The sequence below is a fragment of the Crinia signifera genome, chromosome 8, assembly GCF_055691185.1.
Source record: "Crinia signifera chromosome 8, ASM5569118v1, whole genome shotgun sequence".
NCBI classification, from domain to species: Eukaryota; Metazoa; Chordata; class Amphibia; order Anura; family Myobatrachidae; genus Crinia; species Crinia signifera.
The window spans coordinates 177,061,664-177,074,348 of NC_139224.1; the positions used below are offsets into that span (position 1 = coordinate 177,061,664).

Consider the following 12,685-nt stretch of genomic DNA (forward strand, 5'->3'; position numbering starts at 1 on the left):
CATCATTGTTACACCTGAGAATCCATTCACTGCTCTGTGACACGTCAGTGATCTAGTGACATCATTGTTACACCTGAGACTCCATTCACTGCTCTGTGACACATCCGTGATCTAGTGACATCATAGTTACACCTGAGAATCCATTCACTGCTCTGTGATACGTTCGTGATCTAGTGACGTCATTGTTACACCTGAGAATCCATTCACTGCTCTGTGACACGTCAGTGATCTAGTGACATCATAGTTACACCTGAGAATCCATTCACTGCTCTGTGATACGTTCGTGATCTAGTGACGTCATTGTTACACCTGAGAATCCATTCACTGCTCTGTGACACGTTCGTGATCTAGTGACATCATAGTTACACCTGAGAATCCATTCACTGCTCTGTGACACGTCAGTGATCTGGTGACGTCATTGTTACACCTGAGAATCTATTCACTGCTCTGTGACACGTCAGTGATCTAGTGACATCATTGTTACACCTGAGAATCCATTCACTGCTCTGTGACACATCAGTGATCTAGTGACATCAATGTTACACCTGAGAATCCATTCACTGCTCTGTGACACGTCAGTGATCTAGTGACATCATTGTTACACCTGAGAATCCATTCACGGCTCTGTGACACGTCAGTGATCTAGTGACATCATAGTTACACCTGAGACTTCATTCACTGCTCTGTGACATGTCAGTGATCTAGTGACATCATTGTTACACCTGAGAATCCATTCACTGCTCTGTGACACGTTAGTGATGTGACATCATAGTTACACCTGAGAATCCATTCACGGCTCTGTGACACGTTCGTGATCTAGTGACATCATAGTTACACCTGAGACTCCATTCACTGCTCTGTGACACGTCAGTGATCTAGTGATGTCATTGTTACACCTGAGACTCCATTCACTGCTCTGTGACACGTCCGTGATCTAGTGACATCATTGTTACACCTGAGAATCCATTCACTGCTCTGTGACGCGTCGGTGATCTAGTGACATCATAGTTACACCTGAGACTCCATTCACTGCTCTGTGACACGTTCGTGATCTAGTGACATCATAGTTACACCTGAGAATCCATTCACTGCTCTGTGACACGTCAGTGAACTAGTGACATCATTGTTACACCTGAGAATCCATTCACTGCTCTGTGACACATTAGTGATCTAGTGACATCATAGTTACACCTGAGAATCCATTCACTGCTCTGTGACACGTCAGTGATCTAGTGACATCTTGTTACACCTGAGAATCCATTCACTGCTCTTTGACACATCAGTAATCTAGTGACATCATTATTACACTTGAGAATCCATTCACTGCTCTGTGACACGTTAGTGATCTAGTGACATCATAGTTACACCTGAGAATCCATTCACTGCTCTGTGACACGTTAGTGATCTAGTGACATCATTGTTACACCTGAGAATCCATTCACTGCTCTTTGACACATCAGTAATCTAGTGACATCATTATTACACTTGAGAATCCATTCACTGCTCTGTGACACGTTAGTGATCTAGTGACATCATAGTTACACCTGAGAATCCATTCACTGCTCTGTGACACGTTAGTGATCTAGTGACATCATTGTTACACCTGAGAATCCATTCACTGCTCTGTGACACGTTCGTGATCTAGTGAAATCATAGTTACACCTGAGAATCCATTCACTGCTCTGTGACACGTCAGTGATCTGGTGACGTCATTGTTACACCTGAGAATCCATTCACTGCTCTGTGACACGTCAGTGATCTAGTGACATCAATGTTACACCTGAGAATCCATTCACTGCTCTGTGACACGTCCGTGATCTAGTGACATCATTGTTACACCTGAGAATCCATTCACTGCTCTGTGACACGTTAGTGATCTAGTGACATCATTGTTACACCTGAGAATCCATTCACTGCTCTGTGACACGTCAGTGATCTAGTGACATCATTGTTACACCTGAGAATACATTCACTGCTCTGTGACACGTCAGTGATCTAGTGACATCATAGTTACACCTGAGAATCCATTCACTGCTCTGTGACACGTTAGTGATCTAGTGACATCATTGTTACACCTGAGAATCCATTCACTGCTCTGTGACACGTTAGTGATCTAGTGACATCATAGTTACACCTGAGAATCCATTCACTGCTTTGACACGTCAGTGATCTAGTGACATCGTAGTTACACCTGAGAATCCATTCACTGCTCTGTGACACGTCAGTGATCTAGTGACATCATAGTTACACCTGAGAATCCATTCACTGCTCTGTGACACGTCAGTGATCTAGTGACATCATTATTACACTTGAGAATCCATTCACTGCTCTGTGACACGTCAGTGATCTAGTGACATCATTGTTACACCTGAGACTCCATTCACTGCTCTGTGACACGTCAGTGATCTAGTGACATCATAGTTACACCTGAGAATCCATTCACTGCTCTGTGACACGTTAGTGATCTGGTGACGACATAGTTACACCTGAGAATCCATTCACTGCTCTGTGACACGTCAGTGATCTAGTGACATCATTGTTACACCTGAGAATCCATTCACTGCTCTGTGACACGTTAGTGATCTGGTGACGTCATTGTTACACCTGAGAATCCATTCACTGCTCTGTGACACGTCAGTGATCTAGTGACATCATAGTTACACCTGAGAATCCATTCACTGCTCTGTGACACGTTAGTGATCTAGTGACATCATAGTTACACCTGAGAATCCATTCACTGCTCTTTGACACGTCAGTGATCTAGTGACATCATAGTTACACCTGAGAATCCATTCACTGCTCTGTGACACGTCAGTGATCTAGTGACATCATTGTTACACCTGAGAATCCATTCACTGCTCTGTGACACGTCAGTGATCTAGTGACATCATTGTTACACCTGAGAATCCATTCACGGCTCTGTGACACGTCAGTGATCTAGTGACATCATAGTTACACCTGAGACTCCATTCACTGCTCTGTGACACGTTCGTGATCTAGTGACATCATAGTTACACCTGAGAATCCATTCACTGCTCTGTGACACGTCAGTGATCTACTGACATCATTGTTACACCTGAGAATCCATTCACTGCTCTTTGACACGTCAGTAATCTAGTGACATCATTATTACACTTGAGAATCCATTCACTGCTCTGTGACACGTTAGTGATCTAGTGACATCATAGTTACACCTGAGAATCCATTCACTGCTCTGTGACACGTCAGTGATCTAGTGACATCATAGTTACACCTGAGAATCCATTCACTGCTCTGTGACGTCAGTGATCTAGTGACATCATAGTTACACCTGAGAATCCATTCACTGCTCTGTGACACGTCAGTGATCTAGTGACATCATAGTTACACCTGAGAATCCATTCACTGCTCTGTGACACGTTCGTGATCTAGTGACATCATAGTTACACCTGAGAATCCATTCACTGCTCTGTGACACGTTCGTGATCTAGTGACATCATAGTTACACCTGAGAATCCATTCACTGCTCTGTGACACGTTCGTGATCTAGTGACATCATTGTTACACCTGAGAATCCATTCACTGCTCTGTGACACGTTCGTGATCTAGTGACATCATAGTTACACCTGAGAATCCATTCACTGCTCTGTGACACGTCCGTGATCTAGTGACATCATTGTTATACCTGAGAATCCATTCACTGCAAAGCACCAATCATATACTCCCAACAGCAGGTGTCCTTCTAGTCAGGCATGTACAATGTATGAGCGTTCTACTAGTAATGGCAAAGAAAAGCTTGTACTCTCTGGTGTCATATGCTGGGGGCAGATTATGCTATCTCCAATCAGCAAAGAAAGATTTTTGGAATATATATATATATATATATATAACTGTATCTTACTTTTATTATATCCTAGTGCAGTGGTTCCCAAAGGTGGTCTTCAGGACGCCCTCTAGCAGTCTAGGTTTTAGGTATATTCATGCTTAGGCACAGGTGACTGTATGAGAACCTCTGTCTGTTTGATTATACCATCTGTGGACAAACAGGGATATCCCTAATCCTGGACTGCCGGTTTGCTGTGAGAACCACGTTTTGGAATGAGTAGAAATGAGACCAGCGCCTGGGACTATTTGGCGTATTATGGATCGTATATGCAATGCTATCTGGGTGGGATTCTACACCCCAATGTGTCGGCAGACACAGGAACAGGGCCAGGATCTCTGTGATCTGCTCAGTGGCTCCCAGGGGGGGGCGGCTTGTACCCGGTATTTGAATGCTCAGTCATTTTGCCCCGAAAACCAAGTCACTCGGTGAAGCAGCTCGACCCAGTAATTTGCCATGGAACGCAGGTCCTTCTTCTGTGTGAAAGGGTCAACCCGTGTTATAAATCCCGGTCTTCTACCTTGGAATTTACCAGGGTGAGGGTACCGGGTTGACCCTTTCACACAGAAAAAGGACCCGTGTTTAAAGTCAAATTACCGGGTAGAAATGTTTAACCCGGTAATTTGCTTTTCTGGGTTTGACAAACAACACACCTGTGCTCCAGCTAGATGATCTGGAAAACCTGCCCTGTTGGGGTTCTGTGGGGACTGGGTTTGGGAATACTGGTGTAGATTATTGGAGTATGTGCTTGCAGACTGCAGTAATTGGTGGGTTCACCCTCCCTCTGTAATGTATATTATATGATGTCCCGGATGTCATTCTATGCTTTGCAGTTTGGGGACACGACTTTCAGAGTGTTGGAGCCAGCGCATTACCAGCCTCCCCCGTCACCGCCTCTTCTCCCAGAGTTCCCCACAATCCAGTCTCCAAAACCCCAAACGACTGTGCGCAGTAAGTGGAGCTGTCGCTGTTACTGTCTATTACTGGCCTATGCCGCTTTGTCTCCTCAGGTCGGGATGTATCAAACAGAAACTGCAGAAAAACGGTTCTCTGTGTGGTTTACTATATTTTCAAATGTATCATTGCGGGGCCACCACGTTTTCGATGTGGAGGGTAATGGCTCATTATTCTGGGCCGATGGGCCTCTTACCGCCCCTCAGCTGCTGTGACCTCCTACTCCCTAGCAACAGGACTTCCAGGTACAGGGAGGAGGAGAAGCCCGGGAGTTACTGCAGCAGGAGGCATCCGGGCGTAGGAGGTGAGAGGGACCCACGGGCCCCCTCTCCCCCCAGTGCCCGCTGTCCTGTGCAATACTATTCACATATCTTAGTACATATGTGATTATTATCGTTGCAATGCATTGGGTTTCGCATTGTGAATACATCCAGCCCTCAGACTTTGCTGCTCTGAGGTTCCAGTACATCACTGCTATAGGAGACAAACTGGGAGTAACGCATTTCTTTGTGTGAAACGCGTTGGTCATCAGCTGCAAAGAGTTCGGAAAAGTCAGGAAATCTGATTGCATAACTCTTCCTCTCCTGCTCAATGCATTGTGCAATACCCTAAACAGTCATTGGAGTCTGAACCCTAAAACTATGACATGAACTCGTATCCGAGGAAGGTGAGGTCAGTTACACAACATGTAGCTGACCATCCACTAGCATGGCATACTCCGCCAACTCCCCCGGCAGCAGGATCGCATACGATACATCACAGCTAAAAGATCAAATAGGGGAGCCCCACCCAATGTCAGTGAGTCAGTTTGGAATGGCAGTTGCGGTGCCTCCCCTTTTTGAATTTGAACTGTGCTAGAGACCCCCCCCCCCCCCCCTCCCCTCTGGAGCCTCCCCCGATCATTTCCTACTGCAGCAAGGCCTGTAAGATCTGCAACAGCAAAGAGATGCTCACAGGAAGGCGTCTGGCATTGCACCAACAGGATAAGGTCACTTTCCGACAATACACGGGAATCGCATGGGAAGTGCTCGTATCGCACTAGGGGATGGGACCTTTAGTATTACTAGACGGATTTCCCAGCAGATAGGGGATAGAGTAAGTCTGCGGACCAGGAAGCGCTGGGTGCTGACACCAGACGTGACCAAAGTGTCGGAACGTTTTCGCCCACTTTCTGGAAGTATCAGAAACAATTCAGGTGCGCCCAGGCGTTTTCTGTGACGTCCGCGCCAGCCCCGATCAGCCGGTGGAAGTGTCAGAGTTGACCAGACTGGGAAATGGTGAGTTGCGTGTGGATTATGGAGAGCGCAGTTTCTGTCTGGGCGGTGGCGATCTACTTGCTGTCATCTGCAACTTTGCTGATGAGCAATCAAGTCAGAGTCGGGCCCAATGGCAGGCCTCGGCGTGTGGAAGGAAGGTCAGGTGGACAGGGTCACTGATAATCGGCACTACGGATCGCTCAGGTTACTCCACCCAGAACTGTGCTAGTCCCGCTGTACTATTGGCCGGCTGCGCCTGTCCCGCTGTACTATTGGCCAGCTGCGCCAGTCCCGCTGTACTATTGGCCGGCTGCACCAGTCCCGCTGTACTATTGGCCAGCAGAGCCAGTCCCGCTGTACTATTGGCCGGCTGCGCCAGTCCCGCTGTACTATTGGCCAGCAGAGCCAGTCCCGCTGTACTATTGGCCAGCAGAGCCAGTCCCGCTGTACTATTGGCCAGCTGCACCAGTCCCGCTGTACTATTGGCCAGCTGCGCCAGTCCCGCTGTACTATTGGCCAGCTGCGCCAGTCCCGCTGTACTATTGGCCAGCTGCGCCAATCCCGCTGTACTATTGGCCAGCTGCGCCAGTCCTGCTGTACTATTGGCCAGCTGCGCCAGTCCTGCTGTACTAATGGCCAGCTGCGCCAGTCCCGCTGTACTATTGGCCGGCTGCGCCAGTTCTGCTGTACTATTTTCCAGCTGCACCAGTCCCGCTGTACTATTGGCCGGCTGCGCCAGTCCCGCTGTACTATTGGCCGGCTGCGCCAGTCCCGCTGTACTATTGGCTGGCTGCACCAGTCCCGCTGTACTATTGGCCAGGTGACGGTTCAGTGCTTCAGTTGTGTTGAGGGTATTTACAGTATATGTTGCCATATTATTATTGTTGCAGGTGAAACTATTCTGGAACAACTGAAGCGGGTGAGAGAGGAGCGGCTCCAGCTGGAGAAATCCCGGGAGGAGATGATAAAGCGGATAAAGTCTCTGCTGGAGCAGTACAAGCTCAGGCGCCACCAAGGTACTGACCCATACAAAGGCTAGAAATCCTGGGCTTGTACAAGTATGACGCATACGGCGCTGTTAGTGTCCTGCACCTGATTTCCCTTTATCACAATGTATAGGTTAGTTACTAACGTATGACCATTGCGCTGGCGCCGGTCACTATCCCTGTATGAAGTATGGGAGTACATTTTTGAGGTTTTGTGTGAGAGTAAAATAAGCCACACGTGTGCGTGTGCATGTGCATGTACGTGTGTTATAGACAGTACTGCCGGGGACACATTAGAATTACTGGAAATCGGTATTCGAGACAATATCCCTTTTCCCCGGCCCACCACCGATTGTACGGTCATTCATTACATTGTGTAACTTATACCAGCAATGACTTGTTGGGCCCATGCCATAGAAGAGGTGGAGTGCCCTCATGCTAGGCCCATGCCACCAAAACCACGGCATTTTAACGCAAAGTTTTATCAAGTGGGTGTGGCCACATCTCTGGTCACGCCTCCTCTAAGCACTCAGGCCCACTGTATGTGTCAGTGTACCCTGCTTGGTGGAGGGACAACTGCACCGATTACCCCATTCCCCGGTGCCAATGCCAGGCGGGGGGATAATACAGAGAAGGATGCGCTCTACCCCTCACTGACGTTTTCCATATTCAGCCAGAGATTCCTGGAAAAAGAAGTATTTTGAAGCCAAGAAATCCACGTCCGCACTAGAAGAGACTCTGAACAAGTTGAAAACTGAGCAGGACATTTACTATGAGAAGCTGCTCACGCAGCTCGCCGCCCGGGACAGCAGGCAACGCGCCAAGAATCCCACACTGGCTGCCAATTCCAAGGTAAGATCATCTGAGTGTCTGATGTCTCCGGGGGAGGACAGGACTCTTTCCCTTGTCACCTGTGTCAATCACCTACTGCCCTCTGGACCCCACGCGTCATTTCCCGCCACCCCACTTACTCTCCTTGGTCATTCCGTTCCTCATGCTGGGTGACTTCAACATCTCACACGATAACACCTTCCCACACTACCCCCTTCATGTAACCCCCACCCTCCTACCTCTCCCCTAGAATGTATACGGAGATGAGCAGGACCCTCCGTCCTCTTGCTTAATCACTTTTGGTTTTGCTTCTAGTGTTCGTTTTTATTTGCTTTAGTATTATGATACAGTAGTATATGTAGTTATGTCAGTATATCATATGTGCAGTCAGCTTGTGAACCTTCTGTTACACCCCGCCCCCCACACACACGACACTGTAGAACTTAAATACCTCAGAGGTGTATAATATGTATAATTGCCGTTTCATTCTGCACTTTCCCCAGAATTCTTTAATAATGACAATAACTACAAAACAGCAAGAATTCGATCAGCTGAAGCGCAAAGTAGACAATGTCAGAATCAGGCTCCTCATTGAAATTAAGGTAACAGGTTGCTAAAATTCTGCTGGGCTGAATGGTGTCTCAGAGGGTCATAGGTCAGGAACGTGCGAATCATGTGACTGAGGCTGTATACGGAGCAGACCGCACCGAGTGATGGTATGTGATCCCTGTATACGGTGTGTGACTGAGTCTGTATACGGCGCAGACTGCGCTGAGTGATGGTATGTGACCCCTGTACACTGCGTGTGACTGAGGCTGTATACGGAGCAGACTGCGCTGAGTGATGTGATATGTGACACCTGTATACTGTGTGACTGAGGCTGTATACGGAGCAGACTGCGCTGAGTGATGTGATGTGTGACACCTGTATACTGCGTGTGACTGAGGCTGTATACGGAGCAGACTGCGTTGAGTGATGGGATGTGTGACCCCTGTATACTGCGTGTGACTGAGTCTGTATACGGAGCAGACTGTGCTGAGTGATGTGATATGTGACACCTGTATACTACGTGTGACTGAGGCTGTATACGGAGCAGACTGCGCTGAGTGATGTGATATGTTTCACCTGTATACTGCGTGTGACTGAGGCTGTATACAGAGCAGACTGCGCTGAGTGATGGTATGTGACCCCTGTATACTGCATGTGACTGAGTCTGTATACGGAGCAGACTGCGCTGAGTGATGTGATATGTGACACCTGTATACTGCGTGTGACTGAGGCTGTATACGGAGCAGACTGCGCTGAGTGATGTGATATGTGACACCTGTATACCGCGTGTGACTGAGGCTGTATACGGAGCAGACTGCGCTGAGTGATGTGATATGTGACACCTGTATACGGTGTGTGACTGAGGCTGTATACGGAGCAGACTGCGCTGAGTGATGTGATATGTGACACCTGTATACTGCGTGTGACTGAGGCTGTATACGGAGCAGACTGAGCTGAGTGATGTGATATGTGATACCTGTATACCGTGCGTGACTGAGGCTGTATACGGAGCAGACTGCGCTGAGTGATGTGATATGTGACACCTGTATACCGTGCGTGACTGAGGCTGTATACGGAGCAGACTGCGCTGAGTGATGTGATATGTGACACCTGTATACGGTGTGTGACTGAGGCTGTATACGGAGCAGACTGCGCTGAGTGATGGGATATGTGACACCTGTATACTGTGTGTGACTGAGGCTGTATACGGAGCAGACTGCGCTGAGTGATATGACACCTGTATACTGTGTGTGACTGAGGCTGTATATGGAGCAGACTGCGCTGAGTGATGTGACACCTGTATACTGCGTGTGACTGAGGCTGTATACGGAGCAGACTGCGCTGAGTGATGCGATATGTGACACCCGTATACTGCGTGTGACTGAGGCTGTATACGGAGCTGACTGCGCTGAGTGATGTGACACCTGTATACTGCGTGTGACTGAGGCTGTATACTATAGACTAGATGGGCCGAGTGGTTGTTATCTGCCGTCACATTCTATGTTTCTATGTTACTCTCTTGCAGATGAGAAAACAGGCTTCTTCCGATCTGCATGTTCTAAAGGCGGAACTAGCGCACAAGAAGGCGACCTCGGTAATAGCCAACCCCCCACTGTACGCAACATGACCGCCATCACTACGGGTTACAGCTCTCTATATGGACATATGGGGGAAATGTAATAGGAGGAGAGGTGCACAGTCAGAGACTTGTTGGAACCAGTTGGATTTGGTGTAAAGAATTGCTCAAATCTCTCATCCTATTACAGGTCTCCCCTTGTGTTTGGAATAATATCATTGTAATTTATTATATATATGTTTTTTAATGGACTTTTCTTGTTTAAATTTGCCCTAAAATAGGGAAATAAAACCAGCTGACTTTTCTTTACACCATTAACAATAGATGATAATGTATCCTCAGAGACCTCCTGTGCAGGGATGGCAGGGACCCAGGCGGGGTGGGGGTGGGGGACAGATTCCAGTTGATTGTGGAATTAGTCATCAATGCAGAAAATGATTTGAGCATAAACCACAAGATGGCGCTGTGACGGCTGACCGCTATACAGCGCCTGCAGCCAGGTGGTTCCGCCAACAGACCAGTCTCCGGGATTATGGGGCCCATTTATCAAAGAGGGAATGCCTTTAAAAATGTGATAAACGTCAGTTATCGGCATTTTTAAGTATCCCTGAAATGTATCAAGCTGCTACCGCATTGATTTCAGAGATCACAGGGGCAGCTATCGCATGTGATGTAATACTGCAGTTCGCATCTCTATAATGGGAACTGCGATGTTCTCAAATGTATCAAGATCCGAAAGCATTTTACTTTCTAATCTTACCCACCAAAACTAATGCATTGTTAAAGCAGCGTTAGCATCTGAAAAGATCCCGGATCCCTCCCGCTCCGTCACCTGCCCACCCCCCCGTCATCCACCCGTTCCCTCCCCCCCGCTTAGCCGCTGTATGTGCATCTCCCAGGGATTACTGCTTCAGCTTGTCCGAACACTACCGCATACCGTCCGGCTGACAAAGCTCTCACCACCCGCCGAATGGAGTGGAGAGTGTGCTCCCCTGGGGAGTAGGAGGTAGAAGGAACACTGATAGCTGCAGTAATACCCTGCTCCGTGCACTCAAACACTTTTCATGTATTTACAAATTTTATTCTAAAATAAAAAGGCCAGATTATTACCTGGTAATATGTTTTCCTCTACTCCCCCATGGCAGCCATTACTATGGGTTCCTCCCTTCCGGGTAGCACTTCGGAAAAGAAAAAAGACACCAGCCCCTATAAAAAGGCTCCTCCTCCTGGATCCGGTGTCTTGAATTCTCCAGCTTAAAAATAAACACAATTATTCCACATAACACAATATAATTAATGATACATAAGGGACGGGAATATATGCTGCCATGGTGGAGTAGAGGAAAACATATTACCAGGTAATAATCTGGCCTTTCCTCTACCTCCCCCATGGCAGCCATTACTATGGGTCATACCCCAGCAGTTACTTTCGGGAGGGCATACTCACAACCAAAAGAAAAACTCGCCGCTCCCTTTGGCTTTCAATAACTGTAAATAATAATTCAAAGTCCTCTTCTTTCATTCTTACAATACTGCGCTAAGACCTTTCCTCCCGAACTTCGCATCGGATAATGACATTACATCAATTCTGTAATGCTTTGTAAACGTATGTATAGACGACCAGCCCGCCGCTCTACATAGTTCCTCCACTGAGGCAGATCCCTTCTCTGCCCATGATGAAGCAACTTCCCTTGTGGAATGGGTCTTCAGGCTCTCTGGTGGTTCTCTGTGCCCTACTTCATACGCTTTGAGGATACAGTCCTTTATCCACCTTGCCAACATCAATTTTCGAGGCCATCTGCCCCTTTCTACTACCATTTGTCAAAATGAAAACATTTTTGACTGTACGAATATCTTTTGTTCTCTGGACATAAATGTTCAGGGCTCTTACCACATCCAGATTATGTAAGCGACTTTCCTTGTCATTTGCTGGATTTACACAAAACGAAGGTAAAACAATCTCCTGATTTATGTGAAATTCTGTCACAACTTTAGGAAGGAATTGAGGGTTAGTGTGCAAAACTACCCTATTTTCAAAGAAATTTAAGAAAGGCTCTTCCGCCCATAACGCTTGCAACTCCGAGATTCTTCTTGCAGAAGTAATTGCTACCAAGAAAATAACTTTCCATGAAAGAAACTGCAATGAAATCTCATGTAGAGGCTCAAAAGGAGCCTCCATAAGCACTCCTAAAACTAAATTTAAGTCCCATGGTGCCAGAGGTGACCGGAATTTAGGTTTTAGTCTTCTTACTGCTTGTATAAACCTCCGGACATACCTGTCTCCTGCCAAGTCCCAGTCTAACATTGCCGATAAGGCAGAAACTTGTACCTTCAATGTACTCAAGGACAATCCCATCTGCAGTCCTGCTTGCAAGAAACTTAGCACGGAAGATACATCCCCTGGAAATTTCTGCTTTTCTTTGCACCTGGTCACATACCTTCTCCACACCTTGTAGTATGCAGAGGAGGTGGACCCTTTCCTCGCTTTGAGCAAGGTTTGAACCACCTCCTCTTCAAATCCTCTCTCGGTCAGTGATTTGGTCTCAACAACCAAGCCGTCAACTTCCAAGTCGACGGCTGTGGTTGACACACTCGACCCTGAACCAGAAGGTCGGACCTTGATGGTAGAGTCCAAGGTTCTTCCACCGCCATCTGCCGCACCATAGCAAAC

General features: G+C 47.4%; 1 protein-coding gene across 1 annotated transcript in view; it reads left to right on the forward strand.

The window, feature by feature from the left end:
* The window catches only part of SPATA1 (spermatogenesis associated 1), a 53,845-nt gene extending 43,331 nt beyond the window's left edge, over positions 1-10,514 (forward strand). Inside the window, 5 exon segments of the mRNA XM_083157870.1 lie at positions 4,696-4,813; positions 6,963-7,088; positions 7,732-7,910; positions 8,393-8,491; positions 9,964-10,514. Coding sequence (XP_083013996.1) covers positions 4,696-4,813; positions 6,963-7,088; positions 7,732-7,910; positions 8,393-8,491; positions 9,964-10,065 — 624 coding nt within the window. The 3' untranslated portion in view covers positions 10,066-10,514.
* Positions 10,515-12,685: the final 2,171 nt, after the last annotated feature.